Source organism: Sciurus vulgaris, assembly GCF_902686455.1.
Source record: "Sciurus vulgaris genome assembly, chromosome: 4".
In the NCBI taxonomy this organism is placed as follows: Eukaryota; Metazoa; Chordata; class Mammalia; order Rodentia; family Sciuridae; genus Sciurus; species Sciurus vulgaris.
Window position 1 is genome coordinate 98,486,713 of NC_136464.1, and position 27,378 is coordinate 98,514,090.

Below are 27,378 nucleotides of genomic sequence, written 5' to 3' on the forward strand. Positions count from 1 at the left end.
AAATAACATAAAAATTCAGTTATATAAGTCATGGCACATTGCAACTTTACACAACAGTAAAATAAAAGATGATGCTCTTTTGAATACAGAATGACTTCAGTATTCTACCATTGATATAAAAAGAAAAGAAACCCCAAGGACATTAGTCATCATTGATATGAAGGCTGTTAGGTATGATAAAGGCATTGTAACTACATTTCTTAAAAGGGGTCTTTCTCAGAGATACATACCTGAATATTCACAGGTTTAATGACTGGGAAAATCACTTTAAATATTACAGATTAAGAAACAAAAAAGAATGGAGAAGGGTGAGAGATAAATTTTAGACACATGATCATTAGTGAAATATGGGAATTCATTATATACTTGTTACTTTTATGTACCATTTGAAATTTTCTACAATAAAAAAAAAAAAAAAGTTTTAAAAAGAGGTGTATTCCTGGGCTGGGGTTGTAGCTCAGTGGTAGAGCACTTGCCTAGTATGAGAGGCACTGGGTTCAATCCTCAGCACCACATAAAATAAATAAAATAAAAAAGTATGGTGTCCATCTACAACCAAAAAAAAATATTTTAAGAAAAAAAGGTGCATTCCCCAAAAAACAAATAACCCAATCAAATAAGTGGCCAAAGAAATTGAACAGACACTTCACAGCAGAAATGCAAATGGTCAATAAATATATGAAAAAATGTTCAACATCACTACCAATTAGAGAAATGAAAATTAAAACTACACTGAGACTTCATCTCACTCCAGACAGAATAGCAATTATCAGGAATACAAATAACAATAAATGTTGGCAAGGATGTGGGGAAAAAGGCACACTCACACATTGCTGTTTATACTGCAAATTGGTGCAACCACTCTGGAAAGCAGTATGGAGATTCCTCAGAAAACTTGGAATGGACCCACCATTTGACCCAGTTATCCTACTCTTCAGTATATAACCAAAGGACTTAAAATCAGCATACTATAGTGTCACAGCCACATCAATGTTCATAGCAGCTCAATTCACAATAGCTAGGCTATGGAACCAACCTAGATGCCCTTCAATAGATGAATGGATAAAGAAAATGTAGTGCATACACATGATGGAATATTGTTCGCCATAAAGAAGAATAAAATTATGACATTTGCCAGTAAATGGATGGAACTGGAGACCATCATGCTAAGTGAAATAAGCTAATTCCAAAAACCAAAGGATAATGTTCTCTCTGATACGCAGATGCTGACTCATGATGCAGGGAGAGTGAGTGGATGTTCACCAGATTGGATGGGGGAAACAGGGGGTTAGGAGAAGGGTGGGAATGAGAAAGACAACAGAACGAATTGGACAAAACTTTCCTATCTTCATACATGAACACATGGCCAGTGTAATCCCATATCATGCATAACCACAAAAATGGGAAGTTACACTCTATGTATGTATGATATGTCAAAAGACATTCTACTGCCATGTATAACTAAAAAGAACAAATAAAAAAGAGGTATATTAGGTGGCTAAGACCAAGGTGAGAGAGAGAGAGCTATTTCACTATACATCTTTTTGTATCTTCTGAATAGGAATTGTTTATATTGCCTTTTAAAATAAAAAATTTAATAGCATGTCAAAATCTAATAAACCAAGCATTAATCAAAACATAATAGCAATAGTTTTTCCCCACAAAAATAAACTAATAAAATTAAAAACCTTGAGCAACATGGTATGCAGTAACTAAAGCTATACATATGTAGAGATTGCTCAAGGATCCATACAACATGACAAAGGAAAGAAAACAAAGAACAGAACTCAAAACTACTGTGTTTAAAATAAGGAGCCAGGTGCAGTGGCACACACCTGTAATCCCAGCAACCTGGAGCCTGAGGTAAGAGAATCACAAGTTTGAGGCCAGCTTCAGTAATTTAGTAAGGACCTATGCAACTTAGCGAAACCCCTGTCTCAAAAAAGAGAAAAAAAGGGGCTGGAGATGGTAAAGTGCCCTGGGCTCAATCCCCAATACCACAAAAGTAGAAAATGAAATTCCATATTATGTGAGCTATAATGGATAGCCATGTCATTTCTTTCTTTTTTGCTAAGTTTTAAAACTTTAAATCAAATACATCAATGTTTGTTTTTATAGTTTTCGTTGTTTTCTCCTAGAAATCTCTGCATATGCCAATGTCACAAATATATTCACCTATTTGTTTCTAAGTTTATAATTTTAATAAGAAATGCAATCATTCTTTTTAATGGCTACATTCCTCTGATCATGTCCATTTCTAACTCTGAAATAACAGGACTGATAATTTGGCCTATAAGTTTACAAGTTTTACAATTACACACCAAATCAGCATATAAACACCAAGTCATTATACATATACAACTACCAGTACTAGCTCTGTAGTGGATACAAAAACACTTTAACAACAACATTGCACTGGCTTGTTAGTTCATCTGTGGTCTTTCTGGGAAAGCCTTTGGTATTATCTTCATTACTAAGAAAAGAACTGATATAATGTACTTTTTAAAAGTCAAACTACAAAACATGTTCCAGATGCAGCGTTTCAAAAATTATTTGTTGAATGAGTAAATAATGAATTGATATTCAATTTCTCTTTCACACATCAAATAACTCTAGACTCTCACAAGATAGTAGCCTTTATTAACTTATAAAGTAAAGAACTGACACACCTGGATTTCTTCACGTTCCTTTTTATCTGGAAAAGTTCTTGCAGCTGTTGTATACTTTTCAAAAACTTTGCGCTCCTTTTGTAGTTTCCTCATTTCCTCCTTTTTAAACTCTTCAATTCGAGCCAATTCCTTTGCTTTCTGTTGCTCGAAATCTGCAATTTCTTTCCTAAAATGATCAAACCATGTTATCATCCCATCACAATGTAGTAATCCACATGTGGCACCAAATGGAACCTGGTGCCAACCTAGGAAGTACTGGTTGTAGTGAATCCATCTTCAATCCACCAATCCACTCACCTAACCATTCATCCAACAAGCTTCCCACTGAGTGCTCACTATGAGTCACACACTCTACTAAGAAGTGGGAAATCAGAATGAAAATAACAAAAATCCTAAGTTTCTTACATTCTAATGGAGACACAGAAAATAACAAGTAAGATAAATAAATGGACTATTAGAAGAGTTAAGGGAAAAAATAAAGAGGTCAGGAAATATAAGGGTGGGAGGCTGCTATTTTGGATGGGATCATCTTGTTGCAAACACGTGAAGTAAATCCCAAAGAAGTCAGAGAACAAGCTATGAGGATATCTGAACAGAAGAGTACAGGCAGTGGGAAGGAATATCATGGGCTTATTTTTTATAAATGATCAATCTGAAATACTTTCACCTCTCCTAGTAGAGAGATTTGACTAGACAAGAGAATATGAGATAAAGGTCACCCATCTCATTTGAGACATAGTTGTAACAAATGATATTTAAAGCCTGGGGACTGGATGAACACTATAGAAGGGTAGAGAAAAAAGATAAAAAGATCACATTTGGCTGGGAATGAAGCTTAGCAGTACATGCTTAGCACCAATTCCCAGCACCAGAAAAAAAAAAAATGTACATTTGACTTAATATTCAGAATTTCTACAACATACAGAGAGGCAAAAATTAAGGGAAGAATACTTGCAGCACTTTTGACAAAGATTTAACATATTTAATAGATTTATATAAAACTCCTACAATCAGAGCAATAAAACTCCCACTAGAAAAATAAGCAAAGGTTACAAAGAAATTTACAAAATATAACACAAATGACCACTAAAAAATTATGTTCAAAATTATCAGTAATCAGAGAAATGCAAATTTTAATTTTATATCATCTTTCATCTTTAAAAAGATATAATTACCAGGTTGGAAAGATTTTTAAAAGACTGCTAATGCTCAATTATGGTGAAGGGGGAAAAGGCCAAGAAGGAACCTCAGATACGGATCAGGGAAGAGGAAGTTCTTGAAATTCATCATGAGAAAGATTTTTCTTCTTATTATTTTTTTCTTATTATTATTTTTTTCCCAAAAGTAGCCTGACATGTATGATAAATTAATTCCCAGCAGGATAATTTATAATAGTTAAGATTGTAAACAAGTTAATTTCCACCAACAGACTAGTTGAATAAGTTACAGTGGCACCCACACAACAGTCATTTCAAGGATTCAAAAGACTAAATTAATATGGTAAGAAGTCTGTTATGGCTGGTGGATACACCTATAATCACAGGCAGGACTCTAAGTTCAAAGCCAGTCTCAGCAACTTTAGCAAGGCCCAAAGCAACTCAGTGAGACCCTGTTCTCTAAATAAAACATATTTTAAAAAAGGGAGAGGTGGAGATGTGATTCTGTGGTTAAGTAGCCCTGGGTTCAATCCTTGGTACCAAAAAAAAGTCTATTATGCAGTTGAATTAAAGAGATTAAAGGAAAAAAAAAAAAAAGAACCAGGGGCTCAGCATCAAACTGCCTGGACTGGCACTGTGGCTGGCCTTTTATAAGAAGGTAAACTAGGACAAATTTCATAACTCCTTAGTACCTCAGCTTCCTCATCAGTTTCTCAGCTAACATAATTCCTCAATTCAAGAACTGAAATGTTGCTTAGAACAGACCTTGGCATGGTTGAGACTGCTAAAAAAATTAGCCTTTATTTTATGATTTAAATGTTCTTTAAAAGAGAAAAACAATTTTAATAAAGTAAAGCATTTAAAAAGTTATCTTGGGGCCAGCATGGGTGGCACATACCTGTAATCCCAGATACTCAGGAAGCTGAGGCAGGAGGATCACAAGTTCAAGGCCAGCCTGTGCAACTTGACAAGACCCTGTCTCAAAATAAAATTTTAAAAAGGTCTGGGGAACCAGGAGCAGTGGGGCACATCTGCAATCCCACAGACCCAGGAGACTGAGGCAGGAGAATCTCAAATTCAAGGATAGCCTCAGCAACTTAGCAAGACCCTATCTCAAAATAAAAAATAAAAAAGGTGTGGGGATGTAGATAAGTGATATAATCCCCTGGGAACAATCCCTAGGACCAGAAAAAAAAAAAAATAAATAAAAGCAATGAAGTACAGTCAGGCATGGCAACATATACCTATAGTACCAGCTACTCAGAAAGCTGAGGTGGGAGGTTCACCAAGTTCAAAAGCAGCCTAGGTAACATGCAAGACCCTATCTCGAAACCAAAACAAAACAATTATATATATAAAAAAGCAATTAAGGGGCTAGGGTTCAGTGGTAGAGCACTTGCCTTGCATGTGTGAGGCACTGGGTTGGATCCTCAGCACCACATAAAAAATAAATAAAGGTACTGTGTCCATCTACAACTAAAAAAAAATTTTTATTTAAAGCAATTAAGTACAGATACATACCAAAACACTGGTGAACCTTGACTCTATTATGCTAAGTGAAAGAAACCAGACACAATTTTTTTTTTGTTTTTTGCAGTGCTTGGGATTGAACACAGGGCCTCACACATGGTAGGCAAGCACTCTACCATTAAGTCACATCTGCAACCCTGTATGACTCATTTTGAATGAAATAACCAAAATATGTAAATACATACAGACAGAAGGCAGATTAATAGTTGCCAGGAAATGGGAGGAGGGGAATGGGAAGTGATTAGTTAATGGGTATGGAGTATCTTTCTGGGGTAATATATATTTTGAAAATATAGAGAAGTGGTGGTTGCAAAAAACTGTCAATGCACTAAATGCCACTGAACTGTACACTTTAAAATACTTAATCATAAGCAGTATGAATTCCACCTCAACTAAACATTAACATAGTTGAGTTCTGTGACACATGCCTATAATCCTGCAACTTGGGAGACTAAGGCAGGAGGATCTCAAGTTCAAAAACCTCCTCAGAAATGTAGTGAGGATTTAAGTAATTTAGTGAGACTCTCTCAAAATTTTTAAAAATTAAAAAAGGGGGGGAGGGGTTAGAGATATAGCTCAATGGTAAAGCACTCCTGGGTTCAATCCCCATAACCCCCCTTCGATGTATATATGTGTATCACCTCATGTGAGTTCAATTGAGGTTTTGCTACCTAATAAAAACAGGTCAAATAATGACCTAGGGTGGAAAACTGCATTTGTCATACCCCTGACTACAGTGGATGAATTTGTGTCCTCCAAAACGGTATGTTGAAGTTCTAATCCCTATGAGTATGACTTTATTGGAAATAGGGTCTTTGCAGATATAATTAAGATATAAGTTAAAATGAGTAGGATATATACTCATTTCATATCAATACTGGAGAGTAGGGTGAACCCTTAGTCCCATATTGCAATGTCCTTATAAAAGGAGAAGAAACAGAATGAGGCACACACACAGAGGAAAATGCCATGGGAAGACACTTTCACAAATGGGAAGATGACCATGTGACCATGGGGCAGAGATTAGAATGACGCTAAACTCAAGGAACACCAAGGATTGCCAGCCACCACTAGAAGCTACAAGAGACAATATCACCTGGCAAATGCTTTGATGTTGGACTATTTTTTATATCTTCAGAAACATGAGAAAATAAGTTTCTATTGTTTTAAACTACTCAGATATCCATGGCCATACCACTCTGTACACACCAATCTCATCTAAACTACCCAGCTGACTTAGTTTGTTTCAGCAGCCCTAAGAAACTAATACACTAAAGCAAGTTACTACTTGAATTCATGGCCCCAAACTGCTTTTCAAATTTCAAATTTATGATCTCACCAAGAGAATTTCCCTTTTAACACATCTGACAACACTGGGTCATTTTATTTAATAAAAAAAAACCTATGTAATACAGTCTTCACCTCCTTTTCATTTAGATTTGTTAAACTGATGTAAAATATTTCAGATATTTTACCTATAATTGTAAATACATGATTAAATCACTGCACATTTTTCCTCAACTCATAAATGCAACTTACCTGAGTTTTTCCAAGGCACTTTCTCGTTCGATGCGAAGTTTAGCTAAAGATGTGTTCTCTGCTTTAAATTTTTTTATTTCTGTTTCCAATTCATTAACTTTCTCTCGCAACACCTGGGATCGAGCATTGTCACCTATAAAACAGTCATATATACTGAATCCTACATAAGGCCTTAAAACAGAAAAAAATCTAGCTACTAATACTAAAAGTCTAGAATATGGTAAACTCATGTGCCATTAAAATGCATTAGAAACAAAGCTTGGCCTAACTTTACAAAGGAATCAGTCTGAATTTAAGAAGAATTAATCTGACTCAAGAGTATTATCTTAAAAAGGAATTAAGAAGAAATCACACAAATCAATTTTTAAAAAGAACAACGTATGTAAATACCTTAAGAACATGAGGGGCAGGGGAGATAGCTCAGTCGGTAGGGAGCTTGCCTTGCAAGCACAAGGCCCTGGGTTCCATCCCCAGCACCACAAAAAAAAAAAAACATGAATAAATTATTCATGAGATCTAGAAGGCCAATCATTCCAAAATCAGTTTACTCCCACTATTAAAGAAATGCAAATTAAGATACTTTTCCCCTTACCAAATTTGCTATTAAAAAAAAAAAAAAGCAAAATGCTTCTGTTCTTCAATTGAAACAAGCAGTTTAATATTTAGTACTATTTTTTTGGAAAATATATTTGATCTAAATCACAGGATAAAAAGATGAGGCAAATTAAAATATGCCTCTATCATATTAAAAATACATAGGAACCTGGCTGGTGCATGCCTGCAATCCCAGTAGCTTGGGAGCCTGAGTCAGGAGGATCACAAGTTCAAGGACAGCCTCAGCAATTTAGTGAGGCCTAAGCAACTTAGTGAGACCCTGTCTCAAAATAAAAAATAAAAAGGGCTGGGGACATGGTTCAGTGGTTAAGTGCCCCTGGGTTCAATCCCTGGTACCAAAACAAAAACAACAAACAAAAAAAAAAAAAAAAAGGAAAAATGACTGGAAACAAATATCGCAAAATGGCATAGTAGTTACCCCTGAGAGGGTAGTTATGGATATTTTTTTAATTTTTTTTTAACTTTCAAATTTCTTGCAAAAAGTATTACATTTAAAATCAGAAAAAATATTTAAAACAACTTTAGCTATAATTTATATTTTAAAGTACCAAATGTGACAATATAATGAAAAGAGGTTTTTCAATGCAAGTTTGAAAACCCCATCACATTAACACAGCCATTAAACAGAATGAGGCAGATGTATATATGTTGGAATAATCAACATTCATCATAAACATCTGAGTGTGTGGGATAGGCCTATAATACCAGCAAAAGGATCAGATTGCAAATTCAAGGCTAATGTAGACAATTCAGCAAAATCACGTGTCAAAATAAAATTAAGAAAAGAACTGGGTATGGAGCTCAATGGTAGAGTCCTTGTCCAGAATGCACAAGACCCTGGGTTGGATCCCAGTACTGAAAAAACTAAAAATAAAAATCATAAACAAAGTACACAATAGAACATAAAAAACATGCTTTCAAATGTGTGAAAAGGAAATTATATATATATGCACTTTTTTGTGTGTGCATGGACTCTTTTAGAATATAGAAATGAAATGGTAATGCTAGTACCATTTAAAAAAGAAACTAGGTGGGCTGGGGAGATACTCAGTTGGTAAAGTGCTTGCCTTACAAGCACAGGGCCCTGGGTTTAATCCTCAGCACCGCAAAAAAAAAAAAAAAAAAGGGACTAAAATCAGGGATAAGTAAGGATGAAAGTTATTTTTACAGTAGTGCCTCCTTTTACAGTTTCATTTCCCTTGGTTTCAGTTACTCACAATCTACCACAGACCAAAAATATTAAATGAAAAATTCCAGAAAAAAATAACAATGAGTTTTATCCTAGTGACATGGGAGGTTGAGTCAGAGAATCCCAAATTTGAGGCCTGCCTGGAAACAGCAAAACCCTGTCATAATTTTTTTTTTTAAAGTTTTAAAAGGTTGGGGATGTAGCTCAGTGGTAAAGCACTCCTGGGTTCAATCCCTAGTACCCACCCACTCCATCCCCCAACACAAACACACACACACACACACACACAATTTTTAAGTTATGTGCCATTCTAAGTATCTGATGAAAAGTCATACAGTCCCTCTGGGATGTGAATCATCTCTGTCCAGCATAGTAACACAGTGTACTCTGCCTACCCATTAGTCACTTAGTAGCCATCTAAGTTATGAGATTTACTATCATAGTATTGCAGGGATTATGTTCAAATAATCCATATTTTCCTTAATAATGGCCCCCCAAAAATAGTAACAATGTTGGCAATTTGGACAGTCATAAAGTACTTACTTTAAGTGAAAATTATGTATTATAAGAAAAAACAGTATATAGAGAATACGACACTATTCAGTTTCAGGCATTCACTGGGAGTTTAAGGGGAATGACTACTGTACTGTATTCCTGCCAGGTCATGTTTGACAAGTTAATGCACGATTTAAAAAATAATAATAATTTATAAAAAAGAGAGTCATGGGAGCCAGGCATGGTAGTACATCTGTTATTGCAACAACTTGGGAGGCTGAGGCAAAAAGACTGCAAGTTCAAGGCCAGTCTCAACTTAGCAAGATCCTATCTCGAAATAAAAATGGATGGAGGGATGTAGCTCAGTGGTAGAGTGCCCCTGGGTTCAATCCCCATTACCTAAAAAAAGAGGGATGGGGAGCTAGGGTGTAACGCAGTGGTAGAGTACTTACCTGGCATGTGCAAGGCCCTGGGTTCAATCCCTAGCACCAAAAAAAAAAAAAGAAAGAAAGAAAAAGAATCCAAAAGAACAATTCATCTGAATCTCATATCCTAGAGACTACTAGATCATTTAGAACCATAACATTTTTTATTTCATTTTTGAAAAGCACCCATTAAACTTTTACAGACCTTTATGTTAGGATTTAAACATTCTGACAACATATGGCTAAAATGTTAAATTTATAATGTTCTGATACATATTTTATAATGTTATGACTCACCAGGTGGCTGATCTTGATTCATGTTTAATTTGGGTTCATTTCCCAAATGTGAATCTGATTTTGTATTAGGTTTCAAAGAAGGGAAGAATTTCATCATCAGATCTGAGGTAGGAGGAGGACTTCTACTCCGATAAGACTTGCTGATGTCTTCTCCCTTCTTGACTGGTGCAACCTTCCTTTTTATTGTTTTGTCCCCGACACATATTTCACTTTTATTAGGGTAGCATGTCTGGGGCATTCCATAAATAGCTTCATCCCCAAGATTAATAGCATGTTTACATGAATTCTCTTCAAGGTCATTCCAAGATCTTTCATCATCAAAATCAATCTTACTCATACTTAAAGATAAGGGTCTTCTTGAGGGCTCAGCCACTTTATTCATGTTTTCTATTAAAACAGACTCATCACTGCTATAATCCTTGTCAGACAAATCCAAATCGACATCTCTCCTTTTATCTTCTTGAGTCCTAGTATCCCTAAGAGGCCCTTTGTCATTGCAGACTTGAGGACTATCCTCTCTGTTGTTGAAACCTCTTTCTCCGTCTTCATTGGATGGTTTTATGGTAACATCAAGCTGCTCCTCAGAGTCAATGCTACTGTCACTATTTGTAACACCTTCATCATCACTTGTATCCCACTGCATTTGATTTTCAGAAGTGCTCCTTTGGAAGGCCTTCCTACTGACTTTACAAGACGGTTCCCTCAATCCATCAGGCAGGGACACTGAACCAAGAGGTTTAGGTGTGACCTCACACTCACTTTTCCTTTCATGGGCAGGGTTGTGCCCTGGATCTTCACCGTGGTTACTCTGACTACTGGCATCCATCAAGTGTGTCTTTTCCTGCTGCACAGCTTTGACAGGGGTTGAAGACATTCGACGACCTTTGCTGATCTGCTGATCCCTTTCTAAGATTTTCAGTACAAATGAAGAATTACTAGAAAATGATATTTCATCAGCAGCTTGTTCTAAAAATAAAAATTCATCTAATTCCAAATTTTCCTTTTCCTTTTCTCTTTCCCAATTTTCTAATTTCTTCTGAAAAGAAACATCAAAAGATTCTGACTCCTTCACAATCTCATTTACTGGGCTCTTGCAGCTGACAGGTCCTGTTGAAAGACGCTGTCTATCTTTCCCTTGTATCTTATTCCACATTTTGCAGTCAGCATCACAGGGTTTTGTATATTCAGGTGCATTTTCTTTGCTATTAGATTCAATCTTTTTTTCTAATTTGATTTGGTCTTTAGTTTGCCCATCACATTTCTTCCCCATCTGTATTTTCAATACTGATGGAGAGAGACTTTTCCTATTATTGCTCTTGGGCACTTTTGGTTTCTGACTGAGTGTGACAGAACCAGTTTTGGTCTTAGCTTTATTTTCCTTTTTAACAGTAGGGTTCTCTGCACACAGTTCTTTATTTATAAGAGCAGTTTTCCGCTGGAATTGTTGTTTATCTATTTTAAACACAGGGTGGTCCTCTGATGCGCTCTGGTTAGGCACTAGTTTACTTTCTTTCCCTTTTTGAATCTTAGATTTAGCATTAGTAAACCTAGCTAAACCTTCTCCTCGTTTTAAGAATGGTTGTTTGGGTTTTGCTTTGATTAGCAATGGTCCTTCTGCCTCCTAAAATAAAATGACAATATTTGAATTAATTATGGTACATCCAAGTAATCTTAAAGTTACTATATAAGTAACTATTGCCTTAGAATAACTTAATCAAAATAGTATGAATTCTAACCCTTAGCTGTTTTTGTTTCAGTTCTTGTTCTTCCAACCGAATTTGTTCTTCTAAATAGTCTTCAAATGTCTGTTTCCTTTCTCTAATGGCAGCTTTAATAGGCCTAATCATAAAAACAAAGTTATTTAACAATCAAATCACATTATGAATATTTTACACTCAGTGTGCCTCACACAGACAGCTCCACCTACACTGAGAACTAACATTTTACAAAGTCAAGGACAAGGAGTTAGTAGTACAGCCCAGCGGTACAGCACATACTTAGTTCACACACGCCCTGGGGTTCCATTCCCAGAACCCAAGCAAACAAACATAAAACCCCAAAATCAGGACCTTCTTTTGAATTCTCCTTTGAGAATTTAATGAAAGCTACAATGCCTCACAACCCTGAAAAATACAAAAATATACAATATTCTGCACATGATTTTGGGCTAAAATCCATCTACTGATTATAAATTAACTTTTAATATATTTATTATATAACTTTAAAATGTGTTTTAAGTGTTTTAAGAAAAGTCCTTAATATTGTGAGTAAAGTCAATCAAGAAGTCATTTTTCCCATCCTATATATTAAAATAATTTCAACTATAAGAATAAACTGCCATAACATTTTAATTCTATAACAAATTATGCAATTATAATTTATAAGTGACACCAAATTTGAGATTCTAGTATCTAGTTTTCCTTATCTCTACAAAAGGACTTAACTATTTCTGAGATGAATTTTATCCAGCTATTTCTCCTAAGGGAGAATATTTGTTCAGTTCTTCCAACACAATGTCAAAGCTACTTGAACTGATGTATCTCTCAACTCCTTCTATGACAGTATGTGATAAGTTGAACCATCAACCATACACTTACAAGCATATCCAAATGAAAACAAGTATAGAACCTTTAAACAAAGTGCTCAATAACAGGCTTACTCTTATATTAAGCTGCCACATTTATTATTACTTTTCACATGAACAATACCTTTCTTCCATATTAACCACTTCTGAGGAATCACCAATTTTTTTTAAGTTCATATCATTCCCTTCCTGAATCTGTTCTGTTATTTTCTCCCAGCAAGATGAAATACCTTCTCCTAGGATAAAAATTTAGAATAATTTAGCTTAAAAAAGATAAAGTCTTAAAACGTGAGAACTTTATAAATTACTATACTAAAAAATATTTAATTGAAAGTAACATATGCTGAAAATTTTATAACACTCAAGGACTTGTTCAATATGATAAAGAGAAACTATAAACCAAGCATGGTACCGCACACCTGTAACTCAGTTACTCAAGAAGCTAAAGCAGGAAGATCACAAGTTCAAGGTCAGCCTGGGCAACTTAGCAAGACTTTCTCAAAATAATAAAAAGGGTTGGGGATATAGCACAGTGGTAGAATGTCTAGGTTCAAATCCCAGTACTGGGAGAGGGGAGGAGTGATGGCAGAGTAAAAAAAGACAAAAGAATTTTAATGTCATGTATGAACTTGGATCCTGGTTAAAAAAAAAAAAACTCTGAAAGTCATTTTTGGGAAAATAGAGGGAATTCCAAAATGATGATACCTGCATATTACTTTCATGGAAATGGCTCAGCAGCTTATATACATATATATAGTTATGGATTTACAGATATACACATACCACATATGTATTTACGAAGTAAGTATGGCAAAATATTAACCATCTAATCAATGCAATTGGGGAGTTTGAAATTTTCCAAAACAAAAAGGAACTATATTGTGTAAAAAAAGAAAACAAAAACATTTTAGATTTCCATATTGATAGATTACTCTAAATTAGGAATAAGGCAATATATACAAAGGTATGTAATCCTAAATGGTAGGTACAGATACCTTTATTGTGTTATTTATATTTTTCTATAACTTAAATTACTCAAGAGTACTCACAAAAACACATAAAAAGTTTAGAAATACAGAAAACTTTGTTGACCTTCCACAAAGAATATTAAACACTGATATTATTTGATGATTAGCAGCATAATGACAATTATTACACTATATTTATTAAGATTACAGGACACATCATAATACAAGATTATTATAGGGTATTAAACGAATGTGCTAGGTGCTGGGAAAAGAGAGGCATAGTGAAGACAACCATCTGGGTCAGAAGAGATCTCTTTTATAAGTAACTCTCAACACCAATTACTCCTTTGTATATGTGTTTCCATGTATGTGTGCACATGGACACTTGCACAAAGGATTAAACCCAGTGGCACCATACCACTGAGTTAAATCCCCAGCCCTTTTTAATTTGAGACAGGGTCTTACTAGATTGCCCAAGCTGGCCTTGAACTTTTGATCCTCCTGCCTCAGTCTTCCAAGTAGCTGAAATTATAGGCATTGCCACCACCTCATCCAGTACCAACTTTGTTCTCACATGTTATATACTTCTAAGCTATCAAAGAAAAATGGTACATGCAGAACTCACTGCATCCCTCTTTGAAAACCCCATGCTACCTACAGAGTCTGAAGTCAGCTTGAGTGTCAACAATTACTCTTGGAAAGTCAAATTCTAGCTTGGCTTTTGATCTCAGTGGCTATGTAGCATGTGGCATCTTATAATTAGAGCCACAGATGATGGAAAAAATGCAAAAAAAAAGCCTACTCTCAGTTTAAGACAACTTGGTAATCTGTTGTTAGTTCAGTTACATAAGCAATTCACCTGTAGAATGGCTATGATTTTCTTCCTTCAAATCATTTTTCTTCACAACTGGTTCTTGATGCTGTGACTCATAAAACAAATTGGAAGAAGCATTTTTTGAAGTTAAGACAAAATCTTGATGAGTAGCTCTACAGAAGTTGTCTTGTTCATCAGATACAATTCTGCAAGTGTGTGCTTTTTCTTGGGTTTGGTTAGAGTAGATACATGATGGCAAGAAGGAAGTGGCTTTCTCTCCAGCAGGCGAATTTCCTGGAGATCTGTACTTCTGGTTCTCTTCGTCAGGCAGTAAAGTCAAACCTTACAATTAAGAAAATCAACAAAGTTAATACCTTCCAACAATATTTGCTTCTGCCTAGTAGTAACCCCTACTCCACAAAGTATTCTTCAAAATGGTAAAAGCATTTTTTTCTCCTTAAGAAATTGTTTAACAAAAATCACAAAACCTTCAATTCCAAAATGAACTTCACATAATTTGATGAGAATACTATGCTTTCTGTGCAGACAGCATGTCCATGTGCATGTTAAAGGCAGCAGCACCAACTAACTCAGAATGTGTCACTGGAGATGCCAACTCTGCAGTCCTGTGACAGACACAGTTCAACACCAGTGAAGAGTTATGATCTGCAAATGCTCATAAATTACCGATAACCGCCTATAAAGTTTCTCCCCTTTAGGCAACCCTTGAAATTCTGTATCCTTGGGTTGTGAATTTAAGATAGGAAAGAAATAAAGATAAAGGAGTCAAAAAGGGAAGGAACTTTAAATCTAAAAACTCCATGAATAAACTTTCCCCTTCACCCTCAAACCTGTTTTCCTTCAGGCCTGAATTCTTAAAGGGTCCAATAAATCTTAGAGTACTATAAATCTAGTTAATTAATGTCTACCTTCTGTGCTTGCAGAATATATGAATTAAAAAGATATTATAGAGAAAGATATTGTAAAAACCTAAAGAAAAATATTATAAAAACCCATGACACAGGTGTAGTCTAAGCACTACAAACTAGATAATGTCAATCTAAAGATTCTGAAAGGAACAAAACCATAGTGATCCACTCTGAACTCCATAATCAAAAGAAATGAGCTGACGTCACCCCATATTCTTTCATACTCACCATTTATAGTTTCTTCTCCCTGCCCCCCAAATACTAGGGATTGAACCTTGAACCTAGTGGCACTCTACCACTGAGCTACACCCTAAACCCTTTCTACTTTTTAAGATAGGTTCTTGCTAAATTGCTTATAGCCTTCCTAATTGCTGAGGCTGGCCTTGAACTTGGAATCCTACTGCCTCAGCTTCCTGAGTCACTGGGATTACAGGCATATAGCACCACACCCAGTTATAAAATTTCCATTAAAAGAAGTCTGAAACCTCAAAAGCACATCGCACTCTCAAGCCTCAGCACTCCCTCTCCCTTGAGTATCTTGCTCTGTTACTTCCTTTCTCTGCTGTGCCTCTTTTGACACATCCTAAAATTCCTTTCTGCAGTATAAGTCAAGAACCTGCTAGGGCTGAGGTGAGGTCCCTTTTCCTTTCTGGGACACCTCCTTGGACCTCTATCCAATGACAGATTTACAGGTGACTTTTCCTTACTTTCTAAATTTCTTGGACTACTTTTTGTGTGTTTTGTTTCTTAAGTCTGCTTTTGAAGTAACCCAATAAACAGAGTCTGCTCTAAGTCTCTAACCTTCACTTCTTAAAGTAGAAGTCACACCAACCATTCTACTCCACCAACCCCTGAAATTCGGCTGCCAGTTCTGTGCTCTCCTGGACTGCCTCACCTAAATTTGGGAGTGAAGACATCATGGGAAGTGTTTTATAAAATAGCAGATGCCAATTATTACTTATCTGCCTCAACTGCAGTCCACAAATAAAACTAGAAAATCAGGTTGGCCCCACAGAGTATCAGCTTCAACCTTTCTTCCTTGATAGCAATATCCTTCACCCCATCTAAAAATTTTTGACCAGCCAACATCTCACTGCAGTGTGAAGAGATTCTTGACAAAGTACTACTCTAAGACAACAGTTCTCAATGTGTGGTCTGTAACTCCCTGGAGGTCTCTAAGACGCTTTCAGGGTACTTGCCAAGTCATTATTTTCATAAAATATCCAATGATGGAAGAATAGCAAAATGAAAAATTGATGGCACATCTGCAAGGCAGGACAGTACCATCCAACCATGCCAGTAGTAGTGTCACTGTATTTGTCACTACGGTGCACTCACAACCTTTAAATTTAAAAATTTTTAAAAAAATAAAAGGTTTTATTTAAAAATTCCCGAAGCAAGGCAATCATGGTGGCACACCCCTGTGATCCCAGTGACTCGGGAGGCTGAGGCAGGAGGATCACAAGTTTGAGGGCAACCTCTGCAACTTAGGGAGATCCTGTCTCAAAATAAAAAATAAAAAAGGAATGAGGATGTAGTTCAGTGGTAGAACCCCATGCCTTTTGAACATTGCATGAAACAAAATGGGAAATACACATAAATCAAGTCTATTGCAAATCATGAAGTGACTATTAAATTGAGCTACAAGCTCAACCAGCCACTTCTTTTTTAGAACACACTTTTACTTGAAAGAATGAATGAGAGACAATCTATGATTATTCCAACCTGGGTATTCAGCAGATATTTTCTCAAAAAGAAACAAGTTAGGGGCTGAGGATATAGCTCAATTGGTAGAGTGCATGCCTTGCATGCACAAGGCCCTGGGTTCAATTCTCAGCACCACAAAAAAAAAAAAAGAAGAAGAAGAAAACAAGGTAAATAGATCATAATATTTGTTGCCAATGATAAAATATGACCTTTCAAATAAAACACAGAATTCTGGAAAACATATCCAACACCATGAGTTTGATGGACATTTTACAATACTTCAAGACTTTTAAGATGAGACTGGCAGTGATATTAATGACTATAATTTTTTGTATTGTATGCTCATGTCAACATTTTGAAAACCAACATAACTCAGTGAATCATTATTTTCCAAAATGACCAATGCCCTAAATCATGTATAATTAAAAAAACACTATTCAAAATGTCGAAAATTTTTTCAATCTATTCAACAGTATATTTTAAAAATAATAGGACACAACAAATTCATTAACATCATTTCAGACTCCTACTTGGAATAACCACTAAGAAATGACCATTTGTTAACATGCAATAACCATGAAGAATATCCAGAATTATCTGAAAAGGCTATTAAAATACTCCTCTTTTTCCAATTATGTACCCATGTGAAGTTGGAATTTTTTCAAATACTTCAACCAAAACAACATAATTCAACAGACTAAACTGTGAATTAGGTAAGAAAATCAACTGAGTTTATTAAGCCAGAAGTTAATATTACTTTCTAACACACAAAATAATAATGCCTTTCTTCTCACATTTTTGTTTTAGAAAATAATTTTCATTTAAAAAATGTTATTTATAATAAAATGTAACTGGTTTGTTGAGTTACTTTTTAAATGTCTTAGTATTTCTAATATAATTACTTAATGTTTGAATGGTAAATGTTCCCCTAAAGGATCATAAACTAAAACCTAAATCACCAGCCTGTGGTTCTATTTGAAGGTATTTGAAGGTGTTTGAAGTGGGACCCAGTGAAAGGAAGTTAGGTCACTGGATGCATACCTTCAAGAGGATATTGGGACTATGGACCCTTCCTTTTCCACTCATACTCTCTCTCTTCCCTCCCTTCCTGCCGGTGTCTGGCCACTATTAGGTAAGTAGCTATTCCACTATAGGCTCAGAGCAATACAATCAAGTGATCATGGCCTGAAACCTCTGAAACAGTGAGACAAAATTAACATTTCTGTCTTTAAGTTGTTTATCTCAGATATTTTGTCATGGTAACAGAATACTAACACAGTAACTTGTTAATAAATATAGCCTGTAGGGCTGGGGTTGAGGATCAATGGTAGAGCACTTGCCTAGCACATGTGAAGTACTGAATTCAATCCTCAGCAACAAATAAATAAAATAAAGGTATTGTGTCCATCTACAGCTGAAAATATTAAAAATAAATTAAAAAATAAAGTCCATACAAAAAAAGTTCTTTGGGATCTTCAATAACTTAAGGGTGCTAAGGGGTTTCAAAACCAAAAAAAGTCTGAAATCCACTGCCCTGTGTAGCTCAGTGGTAGAACATATACTTGGCAAGCACAAGGTCCTGGGTTCAACCCTAGCACCAAAGACAAACAAAAAACAAAAACATTATCTCAAAGCAAACTGTTCAATAACTAAATGGGGCCATAGTTACTCATACTAGTAACTATGAAATGTGCTTTCCTATTACTCCATAGTGCTAGTCTGCAATAAAAAGTACCACAGGCTATTATTTATATGATCTTATTAATTTCATATATTCCATAAGGAAACTGTAAACCAACTATTTTAAGATACAAACCATATGTTTTCTAAATTCTTCAAGATAAACATCCAGGGCTGGGGTTGTGTCTTAGTGGTAGGGCGCTTGCCTGGCATGTGCAAGGCACTGGGTTCAACTTTTAGCACCACATATAAATAAATATTTTAAATAAAGGTCCATCAACAACAATAAAAATTAAAAAAAAGGAAACTGTTCCTTTTAAAATAAATAAATATCTTGTTTAAAATAAACAAGAATATCCATTCTTGTTTCGTTTTTTGCAGTAGTAAGGATTAAACCCAAGGCCTCACACATGCTAGGCAAGTGTTCTACCACTGAGCTACATTCCCAGCTCCCTAAAACATTCTTCACTTGCTACAATTTTTCATCATCACCCACCCCTCTCCTACCCAGTCACACTCATTTGCCAATGTCTTTTCTTCTCCATATTCTCAATGTCCAATACAATCTCTGTACAGAATAGGATTTTTCCTGAACCAGTAAGTGTATACCTTTAAAGTCAGCTGCTTCAGCTCACTGCTTTTCAAACTGTGGAAGACAATTCATTAGCAATTTTGTCATCAGACACAATAATTTATTACTGACATTTCTTTTAAATGATGCAATTAGAATACACAAAATAGAAAATATACCAGGTACACCAATAAAGACTGATAATACAAAATTTACTTGTCATTATGAGTCCTGACTGAAATGTGTTTGCTTTTATGGAATGTGGTCAGAAAAATTTTAAAACATTATTCCAGATCACTTTTTAACAGCTGTTTTCCCTGATAAACTCATGATGCTTTCTGTTAAATGATATAGCACACACAACAGAATACTGTCATCTGTTAACCACATAACAAACATTTTGGATGTGGTCTTCATTTGAGCAGAGTGGCTTCCACTTTTTACTGATCATTCTATATGTTTACCTTTACTGGCCCCTTCACTCAATAGGCAGGGGTTGCATACCAGTAGCTCTAGGCCAAACTGGGTTTTTCAAAAATTTTTTAAATAAATGTTGGCTGATGGGTGTGGTTCAGTAGTAGAGGGCATACTTGATTTGCACAAGGCCTTGTGTTCAACCCCCAGCACCCAAATAAATAAATAAACATGAATGCCTTTGAGCAGGGCACATGCATCCTAGAATGCCAGTTCCTACTAGTTCCACCCCCATTTCACACTGAACTGCCTGACCATGAAGAAATTAGAGTTTGTAACATATGATAGGAATGGTAGAAACAACCTGTCAGACAACTAAAAGAAAACTGTATGAAACTGTTTCTCATCCTGTGTAAGCAAAACATACCTGGAAGCATGTGCTGCCCAGACACTAAAGTAAGCAGCTTTTCTTGTTCTTCCATGAGTCTTTGTAGTTGCTCTAACTGTTGCCTCTTCAGTTGTTCTTGCTTCTTCTGTTGTACTTCTTTCAGCTTTTTAAACATAAAATTAACTATTAAAGGAGCAAAACTTTCTCCATGGACACTTGCTCCTTACATTTATCTCACTCCTTCCCATCTCTCTTCCCCTATATTCCCTAATAGAGAATTCAGAGAGGGATCCCCTCAGTAAGTAAGTCTGCCACCAAAACTCTAAAATCCAATATCTTCTGAGGAAATTACATCAGCAATCTCACCTAAAAACAAAAAAGTCACATAAATCCTCTAAGTCTTACAACAGGGTTGGTATCAGGGAAACATCAATTTTTTTCTCCTAGTATTTGAAAAACCATTTCTAACTTAGCTCTTATAAAATGAGATAGCAACTTAAAGAAGTTTTATATCTTACATACTAAATATACTTTAATGTTTCACATTAGATAAAAGGCAAAATCTGGTATTTTGAGGATTTCAGACTAAATGGGAAAAATAAAAGGACCTGGAACAAATAGCTCAGAATTATAATACCTGCAACAACACAGATACATTAAGACCAAATCCTATTGTACCTGTTCGAGTTTTTTAAAAAGTGGGTCTTTATAAGCCACTTCTTTTAATTCACTCACAAGATTGGGGACAAAGTCATTTTTATTATCTTCCTGGTGTTCAGAAGCATCCTGACATGCCACAATTTGTGGTTCCTTTTTAATTAAAGGAAAGATTGTATGGACTTCAGATTTTTCTGACTGTAGTTTAAAAAGGCTGTCAGACTCCAACTTCTGTTCTTCATGAAGTGAATCTTCTTCACTAATAAAACTGAAGCTATTTGAAAAATGTGTGGCTTTAACAGGAAAACTGGTAGAAGCATTTGTAGCTGCTTGCTTATCTTCATCTACTTCCAAAATAGGGAATCCACGATTTAATATGACCCCAGCCCGAGAAGGATTGGTCATCCACTGGGTTAGGAAGTTCTGCCCACTGTTTAACTCTGAAGAGGTTGGCATCAGGAACATTTTAGTCCAATGACACTATTATATTTAAATAATGGAAAAGTCAGAAGAGCTATTGATTTCCAACACCTGTAGACAAAGATAGTCAACAAAAAAGTATCAGTTAAACCTATTAAAATTCTACCCCAAACTGGTCCAAATCTCAACCCACCACAAAAATTTATTCAACATTAAATATACAAAAGACTTTAACCAACAAATCAATTGAACATTAAGTTACATAGGGTTGGGCTGGGTTTGTGGCTCAGTGGTAGAGCACTTGCCTAGCACGTGTGAGGCACTGTGTTCGACTCTCTGCACCACATGGAAATAAATTAAAATAATAATAATAATAATAAACATCCATGCCAACTAAAAAATGTTTTAAAAAAAAAAAAAAAGTTACATGGGGTTTTTTGTTTGTTTTTGTCTCCAAAATACCCAAATTGTATAAGAAAACCTGAGATCCCTCTGCTCTAAACATTCAGTTACTAATGACATTATTATTCAAGCGCTAGATCAATTGACCTATGAAAGCTAAGACACTTTCTAAGTCACTCATTTAATAAACTCACTACCATTGTCAGCTATTACCCACACTAAGCATTTTCTTGCTTTTTTGTCCAACTAGGGAACCTTTTCTCTCCCTAGTTCCAGAAGGAAAGTTGTCACAACATTACCATCAACACCACTCCACACAGCTTTACCTGGTACTGTTTTCCCGACCTTTCCTCCCCCATTTCCCTATAATCCCTTGCTCACTAGGCTGTCCCTCATTTGTATTCCTAAAGGTTCATGACTTGACTGTTGCAGCACTTTATCTCAGTTTTAGTAGCATTTTGCTTTCAGGTTCAAACTCTACCATAAATTGTGGAGCTCCTTCTGAAAGATATCTGTATATTCTCCACTGCCTGTCACTAAGCCTGGCAGACAGAAGGAACCTGATAAAAGTTTGCTAAAAATAAGCTTAAAATAAATCAGAAAAAAAAATTTAAGCGGGCTGGGGAGATAGCTCAGCTGGTAGAGTGCTCTGAGTTCGATCCCCAGTACCGCAAAAAAAAAAAAAAAATTTAAAAATAAAAAAAAAAATCAGAACTGGGCTCAGTGATGCAGGTCTATAATACCAGCAACTCAGGAGGCTAAGGCAAGAGGATCTCAAGTCCAGGCTCGACATTATTAATTTTCTAGTTTAAAAAAAAATATACCCACAAACAATCTTTAATTTACAAACATGCACACTACTGAAGAATTGGAGATGCAGAAGTTAGTACTATGACCAAAAAAGTGAAGGAAAAGACTAGAAAGCATGTTGCAAGTTTCACACCAAATGACAACTGCAATTTGATGTGGTAGAACAGATTTTAAAAGTTATCTGTTGTGTTTAAAAAAAAAAAAAAAAAAAAAAAGTAGGGGCTGAGGAGTGTACCTTTATGGCACAGTGCTCCCCTAGAATGTGCAAGGTATGGGTTTGATCCCTAGCCCCACAAAAAAATAAAAATTAAAAAAAAAATAAAGAATTGAGCTGCTTTTGGCAAAAACAGTAACTTCTGATATGTTTATTCTCAATTATAAAAATGAATTGATGTAATTAGTTCTCTGTATTAGAAGTAAATAGCCAACAAAACAATTCGAAATAATCCTCAACAGGATCAGAACTTGTAGATTTGGCCAGTTATTAAAAACAACTGCATGGAAAGAAAGAGGGTTGACTGAGTATGTGGTTCAGTGGTAGACAGAGCACATGCCCAGCATGTGCCAAGGCCCTGGGTTCAATCTCCAGCACCCAAAACACAAAAACAAAAACAAACTTGCACCAACAGAAAGGAATGGGGAGAAAACATTTTTAGATGGAGAAAAGATAAATAAATTCGTTAAAGATATTTATTCATAAATTCATAAATTTAAATTTATAAAGATAAATGAATTTATTTGTCCAAAAATTATGAGACTGAAGAAGATACTTTAATTATAAGATTAAAGAAGACATTTTACAAAGAGGTCTAATTAAATGACCAAATAATTGTTCACAAACCCTTCTAACTGAATTGATTCAAAGCTCAAAAAAATTACAAGTATTTTCTTTAGTTTTATATGAGTGGTGCAATTAGAAAAAGTGACCAAGTTAGGTACATCTTTTCTCAAAGATCATCTAAATTTACAAAAAAAAAATGTTATCTATTCATAGCTTCAAAAATTGAACCTATGGGGCTGGGGTTGTAGCTCAGTGGTAGAGCACTTGCCTAGCATGTGTGAGGCACTGGGTTTGATCCTCAGCACCACACAAATATAAATAAAATAAAGGAATTATGTCCATCTACAACTAAAAAATTTTTTTAAATAAAAAAATTGAAACTGTGAATAGATATTTTAATAATATAACAAAGAATTCCAGTTAGATATGAAAATTAGTTCTCATGACAGGTCAAAAATCTGGATTTAACTAGATGCAATGGCACACACCTGTAATCCTAGCTACTTAGGAAGCTGAAGCAGAAGGATCATAAATTCAAAGCCAGCCTCCACAATTTAGAGACCCTGTCTCAAAGTGAAAATTAAGAAGGGCTGGAGATGTAACTCAGTCATAAAGCATCCCTGGGTTCAACCCTCAGTAGCACACACAAACACCAAAAAGTAAAGGAAAAGAAAAAAAGAAGAAGAAAATGCTTTATTTATGGATTTAATGACATTTTCAAACAAGAGACCACTGTTTCCCCTTTGTAGTTTCATTCCACTGTATGATACACACTGTGCTCAGTTTTCTGAAGCAGAATCCATGAACAGTATCACGGACAAAAATGTTTAAATTTTTCAGTACATTTAAATGCTATGACTCACCAGTTTATAGAACTGTTAAAAGAAACGGAAGACAGTGAACTTAATAATATTGGGTTGGTTTGATTTGGTACTAGGGATTGAACCCAGGGATGGTTAATTTGAGTCACATCCCCAGCCCTTTTTTTAAATTTTGAGACACAGTCTCTCTAAGTTGCTTAGGGACTTGCTAAATTGCTGAGGCCGGTTTTAAAAAAGATTGCTGTGATTACAGGAATGCCGCCACTGGGTTGGCCAATGATATTATTTTGTTACCATCGCGTCCTGGTTGAGTTGGGGGAGAGCTTTTACAGGTTTAGTGCATTATTAATTCCTACTATCAACTAAAGATTTTCTTAGAATAAAAGAATGCTTGTCAATCATTCAATATTCAAAGACAAAAATGTCTGTGGTTTATGTTTCCTTACACACTGACATCACACTTTGACAACCACAGTTATTCAGGCATTTAAAAAAAAAAAAAAAAAACCTACTAGCTGGGCTTGGAGGCAGGAGAAACTCAAGTTCAAGGCCAGTATCAGCAACTTAGCAAGGCTCTCAACAACTTAGAGAGCTCCTGCCTCAAAATAAAAAATAAAAAGGGCTGTGGATGCAGCTCAGTGGTAAAGAGCTCCGTGGTTCAATCCCTAGCACAAAAAATAAATAAAAATTAAAAAAACTGCTACAGGCAACAATATGAATGCGTAATGATGAGTGAAAATTAAGACACAAATATGTAGTGTATGTTTCCTATTACACGAAGTTCATGAAGATGCAAAACAAATCTTCATTTATACAAGTCATGATTGTGGTTATCCAGGAATATGAGGCTGGTATTGACTGCCAAGGGGCTCCTACCTTAAGGGAGTGTACACACTGGGCAGTAACCTTGAGATTAGCACACTTTACTGGGTACCTCCTAAATAGTGATTTCTAAAAATCTGTTCTAAGCAAACTAATTCTAATTATTTTTAGGTTGGAAACCAATCTTAAAAAGTAAGAAATTTTCATCAAAATCAGCCTGATAATCTTGGTTAAACTTTAATATTTAATAACCTTAGAAGGAAATTTTTTGAAATCCAAATTTAGAAAGGAGACAAGATTTCAGGTCATTTTGTAACGTGGAAAATGTCAAAAATTCCCTAATAGAGTGACAGGTGGAATGCAGATGTGCATCTTGACCCCACTTAAAAAAAATTTTTTTTAAAAGACAAATCTTTGTACCTTCACTTCATTATTATGATCCTAAGTAAAAATATATATAACATCAGCATTAAACATACTGTTTTACCTGAATCTTCAATTTATTACTGATACCTAAGACATCAGCAAAGCATACATAGCAAAAAATTTTTAATTTTTTTAATTAAAGTATGTGTACTCACTTTCCACATACTAAAATCTGGGTGACACGGGTTATGAATACATCAAACTCACCAAACTTGAGCATCAGACATGCTGTTTTTACTGTTTATCAATTACACCTCAATAAAGCCGTTTTTTAAAAAGTCTGACAAATCAGACTTTGATTTGGAGGCCTTGAAGCCTCCAAAGAGTGCAATGTAAACTGTCTTTAAAACAATGGGGGGAGGGGGGTGCGGCACGGGGGGAGGATAAAATTCTCTGCACTGGTGACAAAACAACAAATTCAAATCTACCTTCAGACCCTTGAAAAGTAACTAGCTGGACTGAGGAGGTGATTTGTCCCCCAAAATACACTACTTCCTTTGAAAGCCGCGAATACATACAACGCTTTCAAAGAAAAGCCCTAACAAGGTAGGGCGAGACAGGCCCTGATGGAGGACAGCAAATGAAGCCACTCCACCGGCAATGCCTGAGCGGACTGCTCCTCCTAAGCGTGTAACAGGAGCCTCAGGTGAGCCCCAGACCACGACAGAGACCCACCTAACCAAAGAAGTAGGCTCCCCAGGCTCTTGGAAGAACAAAGCGGCGCTAACCGATGAAGCCTCTCCACTGCGAGCGCCCGGTTCCCTCCGCGACCCGGCGATTCAGTGCCGAGGCCCAAGCCCGGCGCTTCGTTGCACCCCGGCCCTCTCAGGACCCAAGCAGCGGACGAGTTCCTCCGCTCCTTTCGCCCACGAATTACCAATCAGCGAAGCTTCTTCGGTTTAGTCCACTTGAACTAACGACAAAATCACCTTGGCATTTACGAATGAGCCGCCACAATTACCGCGGCGGCCGGAGCCACGCCCCCGGACAAGGCCCAGCCTACCCTGTCCCGTGGGATCCTGGGAAGTGTAGTTCCCGCCGGTCCCTTCGAGCTTGTGCATGGGCACCTCTGCATCCACACAAACTACAGCTCCCAGAGACGCCACACGACAGACGTTGCCTAGGGAATGGACTGCGCGCCACCTTCCGCCCCTGCCGCGGAAGTTTGGCTGGTGGGGATGGTGTCGGAGCGGAGTGGGAAAGCTGTTTTTTGGATGAAGAGTACCTAGTGGAGTAGGCGCTGAACCTACGCCTTTGAAAATTAAAGGGAGCACACGCGGGAGTAATAGAGCTCCGAGTTCCTGCTGAGCAGGCAAGCATAGGAGACCCAAGCTAATATAGAAACCCACAAGTTTTTTTTTACCTTTGCTTTCCATTTTGGCTGGATTTGACTTAATGAAGACCCAGTTTAGCCGGGCGTGGTGACGCATCTGTAATCCCAGTGGCTCCAGAGGCTGAGGCAGGAGAATCAATAGTTCAAAGCCAGCTTCAGCAATTTAGCGAGAACCTGTTTCTAAATAAAGTATAAAAAAGGGCTGGGGATGTGTTTCAGTGGTTGAGCTCCCCTAGGTTCAATCTCCCGGTACCAATACAAGACAAAGTTTAAAAAGAATCGGAGCCGGGCATGGTGCTAATTTTCAAAACTACTAAACTCGAAGAGTCCTCCAAATCCATTGTAAGCCCCTGTGACCCCAGAGGCTCAGGAGGCTGAAGCAGGAGAATAGCAAGTACTAGGCCAGCCTCAGCAATTTAGCGAGGCCCTGCCTCAAAAAAAAAATAAAAAATAAAAAAGAGGATGGGCCAGTGGTAAAGCGCCCCTGGGTTCAATCCCCCGTACCAATAAATAAATAAATAAATAAATAAATAAGGGGCAAGGGAGGGGCAGTCTGCCACACCGTTTCATAAAATGAGGTAAACCAATTAAGTCTAAAGATTAATACTTTTATGTTAACATTAATACTCATTGGATATTTACTAATAGCAGAAGGAAATGGTCCAGAAGCATGAAGAAGTGATGTTGAAATCCAAAAAGTATGGATAATTCATCAGAAATATTCAGAGGGTTCGTTGTGTGAAACCCAACAGACCATTTGTTTTTACCAAAGCAATAAATGCTATTGGTGTATGAGTTCTAACTCACACTGAAATAAGTTTTTTCTTCTCTGGTTTTTAGAAATGGAGTAGTAATTAAAGCAGAGACATGTACCATTTCAGTTTTGAAGTGTCAGGATTTTGGTTTCCTTGATTTTCTAGTCTGGCTCATAATTA

The 27,378-nt window shown here is 36.3% G+C and overlaps 1 protein-coding gene across 5 annotated transcripts in view; it reads right to left on the bottom strand.

The window, feature by feature from the left end:
- Positions 1–26,092, bottom strand: part of CPAP (centrosome assembly and centriole elongation protein) — a 41,157-nt gene extending 15,065 nt beyond the window's left edge. For 2 of the 5 annotated variants that reach the window (XM_079138830.1, XM_079138827.1), the window contains exons 1-9: positions 25,786–26,085; positions 20,650–21,159; positions 20,011–20,134; positions 14,328–14,624; positions 12,625–12,736; positions 11,653–11,755; positions 9,917–11,537; positions 6,896–7,028; positions 2,670–2,835 (exon numbers count right to left, since the gene is read on the bottom strand). In XM_079138830.1, the coding sequence (XP_078994956.1) occupies positions 2,670–2,835; positions 6,896–7,028; positions 9,917–11,537; positions 11,653–11,755; positions 12,625–12,736; positions 14,328–14,624; positions 20,011–20,134; positions 20,650–21,093 (3,000 nt within the window). In that variant the 5' untranslated portion in view covers positions 21,094–21,159; positions 25,786–26,085. Of the gene's footprint in view, positions 1–2,669; positions 2,836–6,895; positions 7,029–9,916; positions 11,538–11,652; positions 11,756–12,624; positions 12,737–14,327; positions 14,625–20,010; positions 20,135–20,649; positions 21,160–25,785 lie in introns of all 5 variants that reach the window. The other 3 variants (XM_079138829.1, XM_079138828.1, XM_079138831.1) reach the window with 3 other exon arrangements.
- Positions 26,093–27,378: the final 1,286 nt, after the last annotated feature.